The sequence below is a fragment of the Lynx canadensis genome, chromosome D2 (genome assembly GCF_007474595.2).
Source record: "Lynx canadensis isolate LIC74 chromosome D2, mLynCan4.pri.v2, whole genome shotgun sequence".
In the NCBI taxonomy this organism is placed as follows: domain Eukaryota; kingdom Metazoa; phylum Chordata; class Mammalia; order Carnivora; family Felidae; genus Lynx; species Lynx canadensis.
The window spans coordinates 30,755,433-30,773,992 of record NC_044313.2 but is presented as its reverse complement, the minus strand read 5'-3'; the positions used below and the strand labels follow the sequence as shown (position 1 = coordinate 30,773,992).

General features: G+C 54.0%; 1 protein-coding gene across 1 annotated transcript; it reads right to left on the bottom strand.

Moving 5' to 3' along the window:
• Positions 1 to 5,996: 5,996 nt before the first annotated feature.
• On the bottom strand, positions 5,997 to 11,047 carry SFRP5 (secreted frizzled related protein 5). The gene is made up of 3 exons (XM_030334810.1): positions 10,525 to 11,047; positions 8,311 to 8,388; positions 5,997 to 6,632 (listed from the first exon to the last, which is right to left on the bottom strand). The coding sequence occupies exons 1-3, from the start codon at positions 11,045 to 11,047 to the stop codon at positions 6,286 to 6,288; spliced, it is 948 nt and encodes a 315-aa protein (XP_030190670.1). The 3' UTR covers positions 5,997 to 6,285.
• Between the last annotated feature and the right edge of the window lie 7,513 nt (positions 11,048 to 18,560).

Sequence of the window (18,560 nt, the reverse complement as noted above, 5' to 3'; positions counted from 1 at the left end):
AGCCCAGCCCGTCTGGGAGCGACACCACATCCATTTGAAGATACGTGTTCCCCACAGCATTAGAGGATGGAACCAGAAGGGCCTTTCTCAGAGCAAGAGCAGCCTGTGTTACCCAGGGACAGTCTGGTGGCAGTAAGGAGCAGGCACTGCTATGGCCGGCCCCACACGTGGCCCTGCTCTCCCATCGGCCGCGGCCATGCTGGAGTGAGTTGCCACAGGGGCATTGCCTCTAGGCCTTTCTTTCTGTGCTGCTTTCCTTTGTAAAATGGTCATGATAGTGACCTCTACCTTTTAGGGCAGCTGTGAGGAGTCAGTGAGCATGGAGCAAGGCATGGAGCACGGTGCCGGGCACAGGCTGAATGCTCCGTAAACACCAGTCTGTTACTACCATCCTGGCAATCTTACAGTGAAGATAACTCTGTTCTAGATGGCCTGGATGGCTTAGAACGGTGGTGTTTTATTTTATTTTATTTTTTTAATCAGAGAATAATCTTAGATTATTATTCAGGAAAGAATCAGGCCAGTGTGTAGTTTGAAAAAGCAGAGTCAATATTTTGGGAAAAGGAAAACAATGCCTAACGTTGATGAAATAGTCTGTAGCATGAGTAGCGTCTGGGACATGGGATACCGGGGCTTGGGAAACGTGGGTTTCACCATCCGGGGTCTGGATCTTCACAGAAGGGAAGCCAGGGATAGACAACTTTCAAGTGCAGGTACCGCTGGGAAGATGGAGCCATGGAGGGATTTACCAGGATTGGACTGTGTCTTCCAGCTGGCGGGGGTCCACGGCATGGAGAGGACCGAATGTGAGGTGGCTTGGAGGACGGACTGGCCATCAGAGAATTGGATGCCTGGTTTATTATTATTTTTATTTATTTATTTTTAATGTTTATTTTTGAGAGAGCGTGAGCAGGGGAGGAACAGAGAGAGAGAGGGGGACAGAGGATCCATAGCGGGCTCCATGCTGACAGCCTGATGTGGGACTCAGACTCATGAACCACAAGATTGTGACCTGAGCCAAAGTCGGATGCGCAACTGACTGAACCACCCAGGTGCTCCTGGATGCCTGGTTTAAAAGATGTCCCCAATTTGTTCTCAGGCACCCATCGGGAGGGACAGTAGCCAGGTTCTGCTCCGGCTCTGGTGCCCGTTGGGACAGACCTGGGACAGACAGATACCTCCCACAGCCTGGCTTGAGTTGAGGGTTCTGTCATCTTTTTGTGGTTTGGTGGGGGTGGGGAGCAGTCTCCCGTGAGCCCTGGCAGACTTTGAACTGGTCCTGGTTTCTGGGGCCTTCAGAATTTGTAGTCATTTATCACCTGGCCCTCAGAGCTGAAGCCAAACGAAGTTCCATTTTCATGCCCTTATCTCCATGGAACCTTCTAGGCACCCCTTTTGAGAGGCCGTGGTTCTAGCATCTCCCCTACAGCTGGCTCTGAGATCATGAGAACACCCACGTTTGTAGACCACCGTACCAGGCAATGTGCTGAACATGACTGTTACTTAAACCTCATGACAATCCTAGAAGCTAGGCTCGATTATTAACTCCATTTAACTGATGAGTAAAACGGAGGCCTGGAGAGGTCAAGTAACCTGCACAAGGTCACGTAGCTAGTAAGCCATGGAGCCAGGGTGTGGATCGTGCCACAGGTGCTTGCAGATGCCTCATCAGAGAAACTTTGGATGAACGTAACAGTCCTGGTTCTCACCCTCCCCTCTGTTCTGCCTTGCCCCCACTAGCTCCAGGATCTTCTGAGCCACCCCTGAGCTAACTGGAGGGGCCTGCCCATCCCTAGCCCTAGCAAAGTGGGCTCAGCCTCCAGGGGAACAGAGGCAGCCTTGTGGCGGGAGCTCCCCGCAACTGCCAGCACCACTCCCCCTTGGTTGGGTCTGTTTCAACACCCCAGAGCAGCACATTCCATTCTGTAGCACAGCTGGGGGCTGGGGATTCCGGATTCCCCTGGCCGCCTGCTTTCTTCAGGGCCCCAGCAGAGCCTGCTGTCTGGGCTGGGACACTGGGTCCCAGCCACACACATTCCAGCAGCAACCACCCCCCACGTTGGATTTGCCAAGGAGTGAACTTTAGCCAGGATTACAGCCGACTAAACAGTTGTGGGATGTGAGCTTCCTTTGTGGGGCTCAAGAGGCTGGATGCTGATGGGGCTGAGAGGGGAGGAGGGGTTGGGGGTGGGCTGCTTTAGGAGTCAGGAGAAAAGCCGCCGTCTGAGGCAGGCTTCTCTGCCGCTGTCATGGCCCCTGGAGGGGGATCTGAGCAGGGCTCCCAGAAATCTTCCTGTAAGGCAGGGCAGCAGAGGCATTGTACCCCACCCCCGCTGGGCTTCGCCCCCAGTAGTATAGTGGTTAAGAGCATGGGGTCAAATCCTAGTGCCACCACTATGTACAAGCTGTGTGTCCTTCAGTAAGTTAATTAACTTCTTTGAACCTCAGCCTCATCATTAAAATGGGGATAATAATAGTACCTACTTCCAAGGGCTGTTGGCAGGATTAAATTATAATACCAAAGTGCCTGGGGTAGTGCCTGCCACCCAGCATGGGCTTGACATTTTTTTTTTTTTAATTTTTTTTTTTTTTCAACGTTTATTTATTTTTGGGACAGAGAGAGACAGAGCATGAACGGGGGAGGGGCAGAGAGAGAGGGAGACACAGAATTGGAAACAGGCTCCAGGCTCCGAGCCATCAGCCCAGAGCCTGACGCGGGGCTCGAACTCCCGGACCGCGAGATCGTGACCTGGCTGAAGTCGGACGCTCAACCGACTGCGCCACCCAGGCGCCCCCGGGCTTGACATTTTTTGATTGCTAGTATTATGTCTTCTCCCCTCCATTGGCTTACATCGCACCTGGGTGTGTATTTTCTGAAGCAAACTCCCAAGTGTAGGTTCTGTCCTCCTGAAAGTAACAACTCCGGGTAGGTAAGATGTTCCCGTCTTTTCCCTGCCTTTCTGCCAGTAGCGTTTCTTAGTTAACCAATCAGGAATGTACTGAGCACCTATTATGTGTAGGCACTGTGCTAGCTAGGTCAAGGCCTTTGGTTAATAAAAAATATTAATTATCATTTAATGAACATTTCCCAAATGCCAGGCACTGGCTCCAGGAGCTTTTCAGATATTTCCCTATTTTTTCAGCCACCCTGTGAAGTAGACATTATTACTCCATTTTACGGTGTTCCCAATGTCACATGGTATCTAAGTCACAGGATTGGAACCCAGAACTGGACTCTCCTACCTCTTTTCACCTGATCCTGAGCGTTTAGCAGCCTGCCCCAAATCCTTCCTGTTCTTTATCGGAACTCTGAGTTTGCACCCGACTGAAACACTTGACTTCCTCTGCTCCCTTGCAACTAGGGATGGCCACGTGACTCCGTTCTGGCTGAGGAGCTACGTAGTGGAAATCTACCAGGTGGGACTTGGGAAAGTACTGTTTTCCTGATCAAAAGGGCCAGGGGCAGCTGACAGGCTGCTTTTGCTTGAAGCCCTTCCCTGCCCTGCTGCCTGGAATGTGGTCGAGAAGTGGGGAGGAGGAGGCGACCACGAGAACAGAAGCCACACCTGGCAGGGCAGGAAGACAGAATGAGCCAGGGACATGGACCTCCCACCAGCCCATCTCCAGACCTCTCGTGTGGAGCAGCCCCAGTGTTTCTTGGGGTTTCTGTCAGAGGCAGCCGTTCACCGACACACAGCCCAGATGCTCGCCGGGCAGCACCAGCTGTCTGTCTCCAGGCCGGCCAGGAGGGAGCATGTTGTGACTGAAGGAAATGAAGGGTGGGCTCAGGCCGCGTGGGGCTTTGCCCGGTCTTTGGAAGGATTCTTCTTGGTCCCAGGGGAGAGACTGCCGGGAGGGTCCCACAGCAGATGTCGGGAGCAGAGCAGAGAGCAGGGCTTGACCCCTGTGTAGGGTGCGGGGGAGGAGTGCTTTACTGGGGCTTCCCAGGATGGGCTAAGGGAGCCTCTCCCCGCCTGCCGCCTCTCACTGGCTGCCAGCACCTGACAGAGGTCGCTATTGTGCTCTAGCCAGAAGTTGCTTTGAGTCCTGTGTGTTCAGTGGAAAAATAATCCCTGGTCCTGGTTGACCATAGAAGTGTCCGTAAATATTTGGTCGGGGTAGGAGTTTGGGAGACAAGGGGCAGATTCAGGGAGCTGGAGGGCTCTGGGTGAGGGTGGGCGGCAGCGGCTTCCTCGGAGCTGAGGACAAACAAGCAGGCCTCTGCTGCTCCTGACCTGTGGTGAGGCCACCTGACTGCCCGGGGAGGTGATTTACGGGCAGGCTGTCAGACCACCTGTTAGCTTCCTCTGGCCCCACAGCAGAATGTGGGCCCTTTGGCCTGCCTCACTTCTCTGTGGCAGCCTGCTTCTCTGAGAGCCCTGGAAGCCAAGGTCCTCCTCACAGGACGCGCCCCATTGTCTTGGAGGAGCGGGGAGCCTGGACTGGACTTGGCAGCTGTACGTACTGTCGTTGGTGAGGAAAGCTGCTCTGGGGTGTCCCCAGCCCCCCGGCCCTGGGTACCTCTGCCTCGTCGCTCGGCATTCCTGACAAACCCCCAGGATTTCCTCACACCACCCCTTCCCTGAGTAGCAGGAGCCCGTTGCCTCCATTTTAAGCCTTCTCCCCTCCCTGCCCCATTCAGTTCACGGTAGCGGCCCGCGTGTGCTCTGAAGTTGCTGAAGAAGCCCCTCGGTTATTATAGCCACTTCCTTCCCACACGCAGGACCAAGAAGCTCCAAGCCTGAGGTAACCTCAGCCCCTCACCCTCCTGCCTCAGCGGCTGGCTTATCTAGATCAAGGTGTTCAACACAGGCGGCATCCCACCCCGGAGAGCATCTAGAGATTCAGATTTCCGAGCACCCTCCAGAGATCCAGATTTAATTGCATAGAGTGGGGCCCAGTGTTTTGCAAAAGCTCTCTAGATTTGAAGGTTTATGTGTGAAAATGCAGATTCTGATACAGCAGGCCTGGGGTGCCCCCCCCCCCCCAGCTTGTATTTCTAACCAGCTCCTAGGGGCTACAGATTCTATGGTCCCTGTAGCACAAGTCTATACCATTATCCCTACAGTTCAGGATCAGTGCCCAGTGTGTGTGGGGGGGGGGGGGTTGGCGGGGAGCAGGGGGGTCTGAGTGCTGAAGGAGTAGGAGAGACATGTTTAGACCCCTGGCTCTTCAGAGTAGTTTCCTGTGCTCCAACCTTCTTGGGAACTGAGGGCAGACATTGTCAGGGAGGTGTGGCAGGATTGTGAGAGCCTTTTGACCATGGGAGAAGGCTGGGGATCTTGGCATCTCCCTCTTCAGGAATAAAAGGAGGGCCATCTCCATCCCTCACTGAGTGATGGGGATGAGAAGGGTGCTCTCAAGGGATCTTACAAGAACATGGGCATTGCTCTTAGGCGTTCCAAGTATGCCTGTGTGGACAGGCCATGGGTTATGACAAGGGCCTTTTCCTAAAAGTCCCTTCTGACCCTCCCTCTCTCCACCTCTGGGGACCAGCTGACAAAGAAATAACCTAGTCAAAACCAACTTATTTTTCTTTGATTTAATTAAAAACTTAAAAAAAAAAAATTAAAAACCAAACCTTGCCTGCAACTAATCTAGTACCTATGGCCTTGCTGCGTAGCAATAATTTACTCATCATCAGGGTAAAAGGGACATGCGGAGGCTGAGGGATGAATCCCAAAAAGCAGCCTGTGGGAGGGGGTCTGGGCTGGGCTTCTCCAGTCTAGCAGGAAGGGAGAGGGGAAGAGATGGGGAAGGTGGGGAACTGTAGCTGGAAGGTGCTACGACCCTAATGCCCCTCCTTTGGGGGGACTACGATGACACGAGGGAGCAGTGGGGGTGGGGGACTGGCCCCCAAGTAGCTCAGCCTAATAGTGAGACTTTCCGAGGCGAGGCCTCCCCACCAACAGAGTGGAGCTGACAGCATGGTCTGTTCTGGAAACCACCTCGTGAGGCTGCTCAGAGCCCCTCCATGCTTCCCTTGCTCTCTCCTCCCACCACCTCCTTTCTGAAACCCTGAGCTTTCAAATGAGAAAGCTCTGCTCCTAAGAGAAGTCCCCAGGGACTCCAGAACCCCTCAGTCAAGGACAGCTTGGGTACCATGCCCATTCCTTAGGGCCTGTGCTGGTAAGAGCTCTGCTCTGCATGGAACCGCTCTCTGTCAGGGCTGGGTCAGCCTGGGAATAGAGGTGAGGCCAGATGGGCAGGAAGAGAGAGAATGCCCCAGGGGTGGGGACAGAGAGCAAGGCACAGCTGGCTGGATGGGGCAGGGAGGAGCGTCCTTCAGTGGGGTTCAGCAGCCCCATAGAAGAAGGGGTAGTAGAGGGAGCAGGGGTAGGAGAACATGAACTTGACTGCGAATTTCATCTCCTTATTCTTCTTGTCCCAGCGGTAGACGGCCATCAGCAGCAGCTGTCCGTCCACCTTGCGGCCCATGACCAGGAAGCTGCCGGCCAGGCTGTCCAGCTGTGGACAGGGGCAGCTGGCACCATTCTTCATGTGCAGCACCAGCCTCTTGGTGTCCTTGCGCTTCAGTGGGCCTGGCTTGAGCAGCTTCTTTTTTTTCTGGGCTCCAATCAGCTTCCGGTCCCCATTTTCTATCTTGATCTCCTTGATGCGCATTTTAACCACTGTGTGTGGGGTGGGTAGACAGAGGGACCGTGTGAGAATGGGCAGGTTTGCTCCGGCTGCTGGTGGCCCCACAGTTGGTGCTCAAGCCTGAAGTTCCAAGCCTGGGGCTTGGGAAGGTGGGCTTATATGGGTACATTTTTGAAGCTCCTATCATGTGCTGGACTTTCACCGGCACTATCACATTTCAGCCTTGAGGTATGGGGGGGGGGGAATGAGGTTAACCCCAGAGCCCCTGCCTTTCCATGACACCAAGTGCAGGGTGGACAGCTCCTGGTGGGGAGTGGAGTAGGGTGTGGGGTCCCCAGGAAATACTGCAGGTGGAGCTGCCCAACTGGAAGGGGAGGTTTGGTGGGGGGCGGGGTCCTTGTGACGGAGGGAGGCTGGACTTCATGATCTCTGGGGGTGCTTTGAAATGCGATTTCTGGCTGTGTGTGTGTGTGTGTGTGTGTGTGTGTGTGTGTTTGGAGCAATGATGGGCTGATAAATGTTTGACAGCTGGCCCTAGGGAGGGGGCCCCCCCGCTCTGTAGCATGTGCTGGTTCCCATGGGGTAAATCCCCCCACCATGGCCCACCGCATCACAGAGCACTAGGTTGGGAAGCGTGCACAACCAGCTCTTGCTGGTGCAAACACACCACTGTAATCTGTGTGACTGTAGAATGGGTTCAGAGTGTGATGTGTGGTGCTGTGTATTTTATGTATGAGAGTATCTGTGGTATGTCTGGAGTGTGAATGTAGGGGTGAGCGTGGGGGAGGTGGTTGAAGGCCTGAGTGATCGCGGTGATCAGGACATTCAGGGTGGCTGCAGAGAGCTTCATACAGTTGGGGACTGGGAGTCTGGAACATGGGGGTCACTTGGGCTAGTCTCCCCCTTCTACAGGCATCTGGATCCCCCATCTCTGTGAGCAGCCAGGGAGATGCCAGAGAATGATTCTGTCCACCCAGGGAAGGAAACTTATAAAACCTTTCTATCTCTCTTTTTCTCCCCTTACCCCCTCTCTTTCCCTCTCTCGGATACACACATACCTTGCAATAATAGTAATCTCTTTACAAACAGACTAACAACATAAAAGACTTGCTGAAGTAAGGATTTCATTGCTATCTCTTTTTTACAGACAGGGAGGCTAAGACACAAAACAGGAGTCAACTTGGCAAAGGCCACATGCTGGGTCGTGTGGGCTTGACTAGACTTGGCTCACTGTCCCAGGAGTGGAGAGGCCCCAGGACGAAGCCGTGGGACAAGTGACTGCAGCTTGCCTGGCCAGCGGTGCATCGGGTACCAGGCCGAGGTGCCCAGGGACGAGGGTGCTGTACTTCCACCCTGGGGCCCATCTCTCCCCCGGGTGCCCCCATCCATCTCCGGGCTTAGCCTGCTTCTCCTAAAGGGAATCCAGCCCTGGAGGCCCCTCTGTGGGCCAGTGCCAAGGGAGGACTGGAGGAGCCCTGGCCAGGGATGGACCATGGCCTTGAGGGGCTTCTGAAGCCCCTGAGATAACCTGCAAAAAGAGCTGCATTTCCCTGGGGAGAGGGTTCATGGCCCTGATCAGATTCTAAGAGGAATCCATGATGCAGAAACTGTTAGTATTCAGTGTGATGGTTGTGGGTGTGTGTGTGTGTGTGTGTGTGTGTGTGTCAAGGAGAGGCACTGGGGCAGTGGCCATGTGGGCTCCACACTCACCGAAGTCGCTGGAACACATCTGTTCCATGAGGCCGTCGGCACTGTGCTCCATTTCACACTGGGCACAGATCTTGGTCACTGTGAAGAGAGAAGCAGGGGTGGAGGCGAGGGAGGCTCATGAGGGGATCAGAGTTCAATAAACCACTTAGAGCCCAGGCTAATGACTGAAGAGCCACCTCCCCCTGCCAAGGCTCCACTCTGTCATCAGGAACTGGAATGACGGTACCGATGGTCACTGAGGGGTTGTGAGGTTCAAAAGAGATAAGGTTGCATGGGGACAAAACTGTCCCAGTGGGCACCACTGCTCCATGGCCCTGGCAACTGCAACCGTGACGTGGGCTGTCTTCTAAACTTTGTTTCACTTAATCCTCAGACTATGAAGTATTACCATTCAAGAAAAGAAAATTGAGGTCCGATGTGGCTACCCACTCTGCAAAACTATTGAGAAGTGAGTGTAGGACTCAGGATTTGAGGCTCCCAGGCTAGTGCTGCAGTAGGGGTAATCTGCAGGGGCTTTCTAGGAACACAGGTCCAGGAGGGTGGGGAACAAGTGACACTGCCAGGACAGGGACTGTGGTAAACTGAGGGGACCACCCTCTAAGGTGGGCAGCTTAGCGTGGCCAGAACTTCTGATTTTTCCAGGGAAGCCACGACTCTTAATTTTTATATGAAATATTTTGTTTTATTGACCACACACACGCTTTGGGCTGCCTCTGGTTCTCAGGTCACTACACAGCACCTGACCTCTGTCCCATGTCTCTGCCTCCAGGTAGGTGCCCCATCACAGGGGAAGGTGGGCTTCAAAGAGGGCAGGACTGTGCAGCGGGGCCAGGTGGAGTTCCGAGCCTGGGATTTCCCTGCCTTACAGGCTGTTAATATTGGGGTTCCAAGGAAACCAGAAAAAGGAATCATGCCAGGATCCCTGTTAGGGACTGCACTGTCTCTGCTTGAGCTGGCTGTCTCTCCCCTGCTTCCTGACCCCAGCACAGGGTATTTCCTTTCTCTCCACACTCTCCACACCCAGTCACAGGACCCCTACCTGACTCTCAGGAGGGGACGTGGGGGTGCAGGACCAAGGGCTGTGTGGGTGAGGCGAGCCCTGAGGGGGTGGGTAGGGTGGTCAGACAAGAAAAGGGGAAAGCAGTGCTGCCTCCTGGGGAAGTTGCAGCATCAGGGGCTCCTTAGACTCCTGACAAACTGCCCAGACACAGCTCTCCTGCTCATGCCGCTGTTTATTCCCCGGTCTGGTGCCCAGCCCAGGCTTACTCTGCTTGGAAGGAGTTTGGCGTTTGGGGCGGGCCATGGGGCGCACAGGGAAGGGAGGCTGAGGCCAGGGAGAGATTAGGGGTAATGGGACTGGGGGCGGTTGGGAGGTGGCACGTAGGATCTCACGGGTTTCTGGAACCTGAGCTGGCTTCCTATATCACTTATGGGAAAACCGAAGCTCCAAGTTCAGCAGCTCTCCCAAGGGCTCCTTGTCAGTGGCAGACGCTGGCAATCTGCTCTTTCTTCCTGCATTGAGCTTTTACCCCAAGGCCTCCCAACCTGGGGGATTGGGGAAGAGAGTGGGAGAATTTGGGGTTCCCAGGTGCAGAAAATGGGGGGTGTGAGTGTTGGGGGGTGGAAACCATAGCCCAGGAGTGTGCTTACCCCAGTCTTCGCTAAACCCCTTCCCTCCGCCCTTCTTCCCTCCCGAGGTCCCAACACGGGATGGGAGTGATGCTTGTTTTGGTGCCCTGGGGTCCAGAGCTGTGGAGGAGGTGAACGGGCTTGAGCATTGTTCAGCGACCCTGGGCATTCTTGGGCTTAGGCCACAAGGCATTTATGGGGATGCCCCAGGATGGGGGGACAGCATTGGGGCTACCCAGGGATTCCAGAGGTTTAGGAAGGTGGGCGCTGCCAGGGACCCCAGGGGCGTCTTCAGGAACGGAGTTGGAATGGGGGGAGAACCCGCGAGCTTTGTCCAGAGCCTGGGAAGGCACTAGTCTGGCAGTGTGTGGGAGGTGGGAAGGCTGGAAGGCTGTGGGGGACAGTTCCCGGGGTACGCAGGGCTGAGCGAAGGCGGTGTGTGTGTGTGTGTGTGTGTGTGTGTGTGTGCGTGTGTGTGTGTGTGTGTGGTGGGGTGCCATCTCCGGGAGGCTAAGGGCCCAGCTCGCGGGCGCCCGGGGCTGTCGGAGCGCGCGGGGGCAAGGGTGGCGGCGGCGGCGGCGCTACCTGGAGGCGCGGTGGCAGGCAGGTGTCCGAACTGCACAGCGATGCAGAGGTCGTTGTCCAGGGGGAACTTGTGGCAGTGCAGCATCTCGGGCCAGGGGAAGCCGTAGGCCTCCATGAGCGGCGCGCAGCCGGCGCGCACGGCCTCGCACAGCGAGCGGCACGGGTAGATGGGCCGGTCGAGGCAGACGGGCGCGAAGAGCGAGCAGAGGAAGACCTGCGTGTCCGAGTGGCAGCGCTTGGCCAGCAGCGGCAGCCAGCTGCTCGCCTGCTGCTTCACCTCGGCCAGGCTCTCGTGCTCCAGCAGGTTGGGCAGCCGCATGCGCTTGTAGCCCACGGTGTGGCAGAGCGGCAGGTCGGCGGGGATGTCGAGGCACTGCGGCGGCTTGGAGTACGAGCGCCCGTGCAGCGGCTCGGCCTGCCAGCCGTAGTAGTCGTTCTCCTCGCCGCGCGCCGGCGCCCCGTGAAGCGCCCCCAGCAGCAGCGCCAGCGCGGCCGCCCGCGCGCCCCCCGCCGCCGCCCGCATGGCTGCGCACACCCCGGCCTCTCGGTGCGCGGCGCCCCCAGCTGCCCCGGCGCGCGCCCGCCGCCCCGCCGCTCCCCTGCAGCCGCCGCCGAGGTGGCCCGAGTGCTCGGCTCCCGGGCGCACCGAGTGATCCTGGCGCCTCCCACCTCGGGGCTCCGGGCCCGGCCTCGCCGCGCGCCCCAGCCAATCTCCGGCCGCCCGGCCCCCCGGCCCCGGCGGGGAGTCGAAGTGGAGCCCCCTCGGCCCCTCCCGCCGGCTCCCGTGCGTCCCGCCCCGCGCCGGCTCGCGCTCCCCTCTCTCGCGCACCGGCTTCCCCGGCCTCAGCGCGGGGCCGGCCTCGCGCCGCTCCCGGGGCGTCCTCACGTCCCTCGCCTCCCTGGGCATTACGTCGCAGGTCGAGTTCGCCATCCTTCCTCCTTATCTCCCTCCGCCACAGCCTCTCCTGTTCCTTTTCTCACTCACTTCACTTGCTTATCTGTCCGTCTCGGCCTTTCCCCCTCCGCTCTGTTTTCTCTTCCCTGACACCTCGGTTCTCCCTTCTCCTGGCGGGAGGCTCCTGGCTGCCCATACCCTCCTGCTCCAGGAGGGCAGTTCTTCACCTGTCCGATCTCGAGCATTTGTCTGAACTCCCCCTGGTGCCCGGCACTGTGCTGGCTGCCGGGGAAGCAGAGATGGATCTGACCCAGGACTTCCCACCTCCAGGGACATCGTAGCCTAGTGGGGGCGCAGGTAATCATAACGGCCATTCACGGAGCTCCCAGAGCCGTAGACACCGCGCAGCACTTCACGGCTTTATCACCTACTATTTCTATTGCTAGTTAATGCTTATTGGATCCTTACTGTGTCTGTTCTAAGCACATCGCATAGGTTACCCTGTTTAATTCTCAGAGCAATGCTATAATAAGGCGAGTGGGTAGTTATTATCCCCACTTTACAGATAAAAGTATCCAGGCAAAGAGAAGTTAAGTAAGGATAGGGGCCAGGACTTGAACCCTGGTGGTCTGGTTCCAGAGTCAGAGCCAGGGCACAACCAGGAGGTCTGGATTCGGAGTCTGCAGGCTTCCTGGCTATGGGGTGCTTAGGGTGAAGTAAGTGGCCCTCAGTCACATAGCTAATAGGTGAAGGAGCCAGAATTTGAATCCAGGCTTGGGCTCCAAAGAGGCCAGGGCTTAAGTACTCTGCCGGAAGGTAATTTCCAACCCAGGACAGGAATGGCTGTGGGAGGAGGAAGGAATTGAGGATATCCAGGGAGGCATCAGAGAGGAGGCATTCAGGAACCCCATGTTTGCCCCCTGCCTTCCAGTGGCTTTCGTGTGGGAGGAGCCTTTGGACGGAGGCTTGGGGGTGGGGAAGCTTCTTCTTGAGAGCCTGACCTGAGATCTGACCTCCCCGGTCTTTGGTGGGGAGGTCCCCTGGGAATGTGTCTCATAGGAAGGCTTGGGGAAGTCTGAGGCTTGGGTCTGTGCTTGCCCCTTCCACTCTTGCCCTTATACCTCCTACCCCCATCCTTCTGAATGTTTCCAAGGCTCCTGTCTTCCCATGGATCTGTCCTTCCTGTGGTAGTGGAGAGGGGTGAGGGGCCACTCTTCCTAATGTTCAGCAGACACACATGAAGCACCTACTATGTGCAAGGCTTGGGGTGTGGTGTACACACCACAGATGGGATGCTTTATCTGATCTAGTTGTGAAAAAAAGACAAAAGGCAGGACAGAAGAAACAGAAGCAGTTCAGCAGATAGAGCCCAAGGTGGGAAATGATGGCTTTTGATGTCCAGGATGACCTAGTTGGGTTCAGGTGAAACAGGCAGAGGACCTTTGCCCTCCTTTCTTCCTCTCCCAACCCCCAGCATGAAGAGGTTCTGTGGATGAAAAGCCAGAAGGTACAGGACCTCTCCCTGCAGGCCCAGGCAGCGGAGTGTAGTAATGGTACAAGAAGCAGGACTTTGCAGACAAAATGAGCCAGGTTGAAGTCCAAGTGCACTTTTGCTGAGTGACCTTGGGCGACGACTTAGCCATTCTGACCATCCATTTTCTTGTTTGTAAATGGAACATTCTCAGTAGTTATTGCGAGGGGCCAACAAAATGACGCCTGGAAAGAAAGCCCCCTGCATAATGCCAGCGTATAATAGGCACCTAGGAATGTTAGATCTCTAAGAAATGTATGACTTTAGGGTAAGAATGTGATGTGTGTTCTGAAAGCTTCCTTGGCCTTGGCTCTGGTCTGGAGCTCTGAGCAGCGATGCTGTTCTCTGTGCTCCAGTTCGCTCTCATCCCTGATTCAGGCTTGGCAGGGTTTCTGCACTTCAGGGAGGTGTGGTCCTGGGCACTGGCAGGGAGTGTTGGCGCCCCCCAAGTGGTCGTGCAAGGTGCAGGCTCCCTGGGCAGCTGGTCGCCTGTGCTGTTCTTGGAGTCCCAGTGCCTGGCCTGTTCCTGTTGCTGGTTATGTAAGAACTGTGCAAGGCCTAAGAGCCAGGTGAGTCTGTACCCGGCAGCTCACGGGCTTCTAAGGGCAGAGGGGCCGAGCTGGGAGCCTCCTGGAAGGGGAAGATGGGCAGTCTTTGCCCGACAACTCTGCCTTGGGGACTCCCAAGACTCCCTGACATGTGAGATTAAGGAGGGAAGGCCTTCGCAGGAATGAAGCCTGGGTGGGGGCTGTCAGGAAGAGCCCTCTCTCCAGCCAGGTCAATGGGTCACCCTGGCTCTGTGGCCCGGGCAGGGAGGAGGCTGCACTCTGATGTCATGTCTTTTCCTGATGAGCCTGTTCCAGGGCCTAGGCAGCTGTGGGGAACGCTTGGCGTGCTGGGCATCTGTCCATCTTGGAGCTTCTGCAGTCTGTCCAGGTGCACGTTTCCCCGAGGTGATTGAGGGACCGTTCGTTCAAAAAAAAAAGCGTATCTGTGGTTTGTCGTGAGCATAGGTCTACATAGATGCCTGTTAGATCAAACTTGTTAGTTATGTTAGCAAATCTACGTTTTTCTACTTTTTTATTGCCTACTTCAGTGATTCTCCAAGTGTGGTCAGAGTTCTCCTGAGGGGCCCCAAGTCCCTTTAGGGGAATCTACAACTGTCAGAATTGTATGCAATTCAGAGATTCACTCTAAACAAGATAGACTAATGGATCTTAAGGTAACAGGGTAAGAAAAGTTTATTGATATGGATTCGGATTCTACATTACAACCAACATTTAAGGAACTGTCACATGGCAGGTTTTTAGTAGTATCAAAGAAGAATATGTACAATATCTGAACAGGCTGTTGAAATATTCTATTTTGCAGCTACATTTCTATGTGAGGCCAAATTTTCTTCATATGCTTCAAGCAAAACAACACGTAACAACAGATTGAATGCAGGAAGAGGTATGAGAATCTAAATCTATTAAACCAGACATGAGAGAGATTTGTAAAAATCAAGACAATGTCACTCTTTTCACTATTTTTTTTGTTTTGTGAAATATAATTATTTTCCACAGAATTTGTTATTTATGTTAACATATAAGAGGTTTATTTTTGTTATTTTAAATGGGCTAATAAATAAAATTTCCCTCAGTTTTAATTTTAAACGTGTAAATATTGGTAGGTATAAAAGCATATAAACAAAAGGTCTTTAATTAATCTAAAAACCTCAATCACTTTTAAGAGTATAAAGGGTTCCTAAGACCAAAAAGTTTAAGAACTGCCAGTTTACATATTTCCTTCCTTCCTTCCTTCCTTCCTTCCTTCCTTCCTTCCTTCCTCCTTCCCTCCTTCTTCCCTTCCTTCCTCCCTCCCTTCCTTCCTCCCTCCCTCCCTTCCTTCCTCCCTCCCTTCCTTCCTTTCTCCCTTCCTTCCTTCCTTCCTTCCTTCCTTCCTTCCTTCCTTCCTTCCTTCCCCTCCTTCTTCCTTCCTTTCTCCTTCCCTCCCTCCCTCCCTCTCTCTCTTTCATAATCCCTACACCCAGGGTGGGACTGGAACCCACAACCCTGAGCTCAAGAGTTGCATACTCTACTGACTGAACCAGCCGGGCACTCCTATTCTATTCATTTCTGATAGAGGTGTATAAAATCTACTTTGATTGTGGGTTTTCCTTTTTTTTTTTTTAATCAATTTTGCTTTATATACTTTGAAGCTATGTTAGGAGCATAAAGTTTCATGACAATTATATGTTCTGGTTGGATTATAATTTCCATCTGTATGAGATAGCCTTCTTCATTCCTTTTAATGCTTTGGTCTTGGGAATAATAATTCCAGGAACCAACATTTAACTAGAGCCTGCTGTGGACTGGGCATATACATGAAATAGTCTCAGTCCCTGTCCATGTGGAGAATGTGGACACACAAAGGCAACGTAGTGTGGCAGGAAGAATCTGGGCTTTGAGTCAGACTGACTGGTGGTGAATTCTGAGCACTTGCTAGCTGTGTGACCTTGGGCATACGTCTCTTGAGCTTTGAACCTTAATTTCTTCACATGTAGAATGAGGTGAAGAACGTTTATTTCCTGGGTGTTAGTGAAGACATACTGAGGGAAGGGAGGAGAGGAGCACCCAGCATAGTGCCTGGCATCTGGTAGCTCTGTGATCAGTACTATAATGGAGGCATGAGCGAGAGGTCTGCCCCTCTCATGTCTCTTACAAGGCCCCCAGGGAGAGGCAGTGCATGACAGTGGGGAGTGCACCAAGCTTGGATTCAGAAGATTCAGTTGTGTGTTTTCAACTCAGTAGGAAGTCCCCTCCCCCCACACACCCTGAGTCTCATCTGGGGAGACCCCCAGTGTCCTCATCTGGGAAATGGGGAGGATCACCTCTGCTTTACATTCTCCATGGGGCCATCTCGATGATCAAATGAGATAATGAAGAGGAAGAGAGTTGAGATGATGATGGAGGTGAGGCTGGCTGTGTCCTTGGCTCAAGGCCAAGGACCTCTTCTGTCCCGGTCTGTGAGGAGGTCCTGCTGGCACAGGCTTGCCTGCCTCCCAGGAGGGCTGGGATGCCCAAAGCGTTGAGACAGAGCTAGCAGGAACCCATTGTTGTTGTCCCCCAGCGTCTCCTCCCCTCCCATTGCCTAGAAGAGGAAACTAGAACTTGGCCTTCCTGGCTCCCAGCCCAGTGCTCTTCCTACCACACCTATAACACTGTTTTACTTTCCATCATTTAGCTTTGTTGACTGCAAAGTCAACATCTGTTGCAGAGTCCCAGCTCTGCAGAGTCTTCCTGCTGCACAACCTATGCTCTGGGAAGCAGTTCAGAAGGGCCTATCTGGGATCTCTGGGTGCCTTCTAGCAGTGGGGGCCTGGTTGCAGAGGGGCTGGATCTGGGCCCGCTGTCATTGAATCAAGTAGCCAGGGAGACAAGTCGCAGTCCTTCCTTCTATGACCCTGGACACCAGCAGGCACACTGGTTGTCTTAGACCTCGGGGGAACAAAAGCAGAGACCAAGCACGTCTTGGACCTGGGGCATGTCTGGCTCTAAGAATGCCTGAAATGCAAAAGAAAGCATGCAGGTGGGCTTTGCTAATATTCTCAGGACAGGGCTGGAGACAGAGAGAAGGCTCTTCTTTTCTCCCTGGGTTCCCAGCACACCTGGGACCCCCAGGGTCTGGCTAGTGGGTAACCTTGGCTAGGGAGGCAGCCAGATGTTCTGGTTAAGACCGTGAACTCTGAAATGAGACTGGATTCTGATTTCAGTAATGCTGCTTGACCTTGGGCAGGTTATTTAACCTCTCTGGGCTTCAGCTTTCTCATCTGTAAAGTAAGGATAATAACAATAATTCCTTTTTGGAGTACATAGAGAATTAGAACTCATTTAACAATTGCTCACAGCAGTGTAGACCGGAAGAGCTGTCTATATAGCTGCCAGTGAATACTATTGAACATTGACATGACAATGGTCTTCAGAGGCTGTCACCAAATTATGTGGCTCCTCGCTCCTCAATTTCTCTTAAATCCGCCTGTGCTCTCCTTCCTCCTGGCTTGTCTTTCCTCACTGCTGAGGGCTGCCCTCTGGTCCCGTTGTTTTCCTTGCTGCAGGAGAGAACTGACCATTTCACACTGCTAACCTGCTGGCCTCTCCCTTACGCTCAGGACCCTTAGTTGCTCCAATTGCCTTTAGCATAAACTTCTTCCCAAGACTTTAGTGGGCCAGGCCTCCTCCTTGGGCTTGCACATAGAACCTGAACCCCGCCGCCCCCGCGCCCCCCCCCCCCCCCGCCCTGCCTCCTCCAGCGGCCTCCTCACACTGGTCATCATAGTACTGGGTTTATTTTCTCAATTTCTGGCATCCCCAGAGACAGAGTGCTGCACAAGGGCAAGAGCTTGTCTTGTTCGTCTCCATTTCTCTAGTTCCTCGTACACCGACAGTCATGTAGTAGGTGCTCAGTAAATGTTGCATGAATGAATGACTGAACGGGTGGATGAATACTTGGTGGGAGGACGTGGCTGAAGAAGGGAGTCTTTGGAGCCAGCCGGGCTCAGGCTGGAGCCAGCTTCCTTTAAGCTGTTTTGGTCTCTGTTAGAATTCTTGGGCGGCTCAGGGAAGATCAGCAGGGCTATAGGGTGACTGTGGATGAGTGGAGTAAATTGAGAAGCATTTCATGCTTGCTGAGGGATTGGGGGTGATGGACAAGCACTTATGCTCTTGTTGACTTCCCTCCCTCCCTCTTTCCCTGTCCTCTCCTGAACACTTGTTTAGGGCATCTTGGGTCCCTGGTATTAGGCTCTGTGCTTTCCCATACATTATCTGATTTAATTATGCACTGCGAGGTAGGTATTATTACCCCCAATTAATATGAGAAAACTGAGACCCAGAGAGGTTCAGTAACTTGCTTCCAATCACACAGCCAAGAAGTCAAAACTTGAAGCCTGGACTTCCCTTTGTGGCTGCATGTGAGAAGTGACTGGGGGGAGTTGCATCTTGTTGAGCACTGACCCCAACTGTCTTGCAGAGGAGGAGGGCCCTAGGGCCAGAGCGAGACTTCCACGGGACTCAGGTAACTGAGGCTGCCAATAGGTTTGACCCTGCTCGGCCAGGCCACTGCCCTTGGGGAGCTCAAGATCTAGAGGGGCCGCCAGGCAACGAACAAAATTCACGAATAGTTTATAATCACAACTACAGCGACTTCTTGGTTGGGATGTAGAGAGGTACCCCAAAGCCTCCTCTTTGTGGGAAGGAGAATGAGCACTGGACACAGAGTCAAAGGCATCTATTATTAGGCTTTGCCTCTACCATTTATGGACTGTGGGATTCGGGTGAGACACAACTACCCGTGCTTTAGTTTCCCCCTCTGCAAACAAGGACTTTCTACTGCAGACGCGTGGTAAGATTACACGAGAAGTACCCGAAGGTGCTGAAAACTGCCAGGGTGTAAGTGGTCAGAGTTTGTGCAATCATGGGAGGGAGCCTGCGCACGGCCCCCACTGTCTCGGTTCCAGCTATGGCTGTTCGGGCCCTCAGGACGCCAGGTTTAGAAAACATTTCAGTTGAAAGCTGTCCACTGTTCCTGTGGTTCCTGACCATCAGGGTCTGTGAAGGCACTACTGAAGGT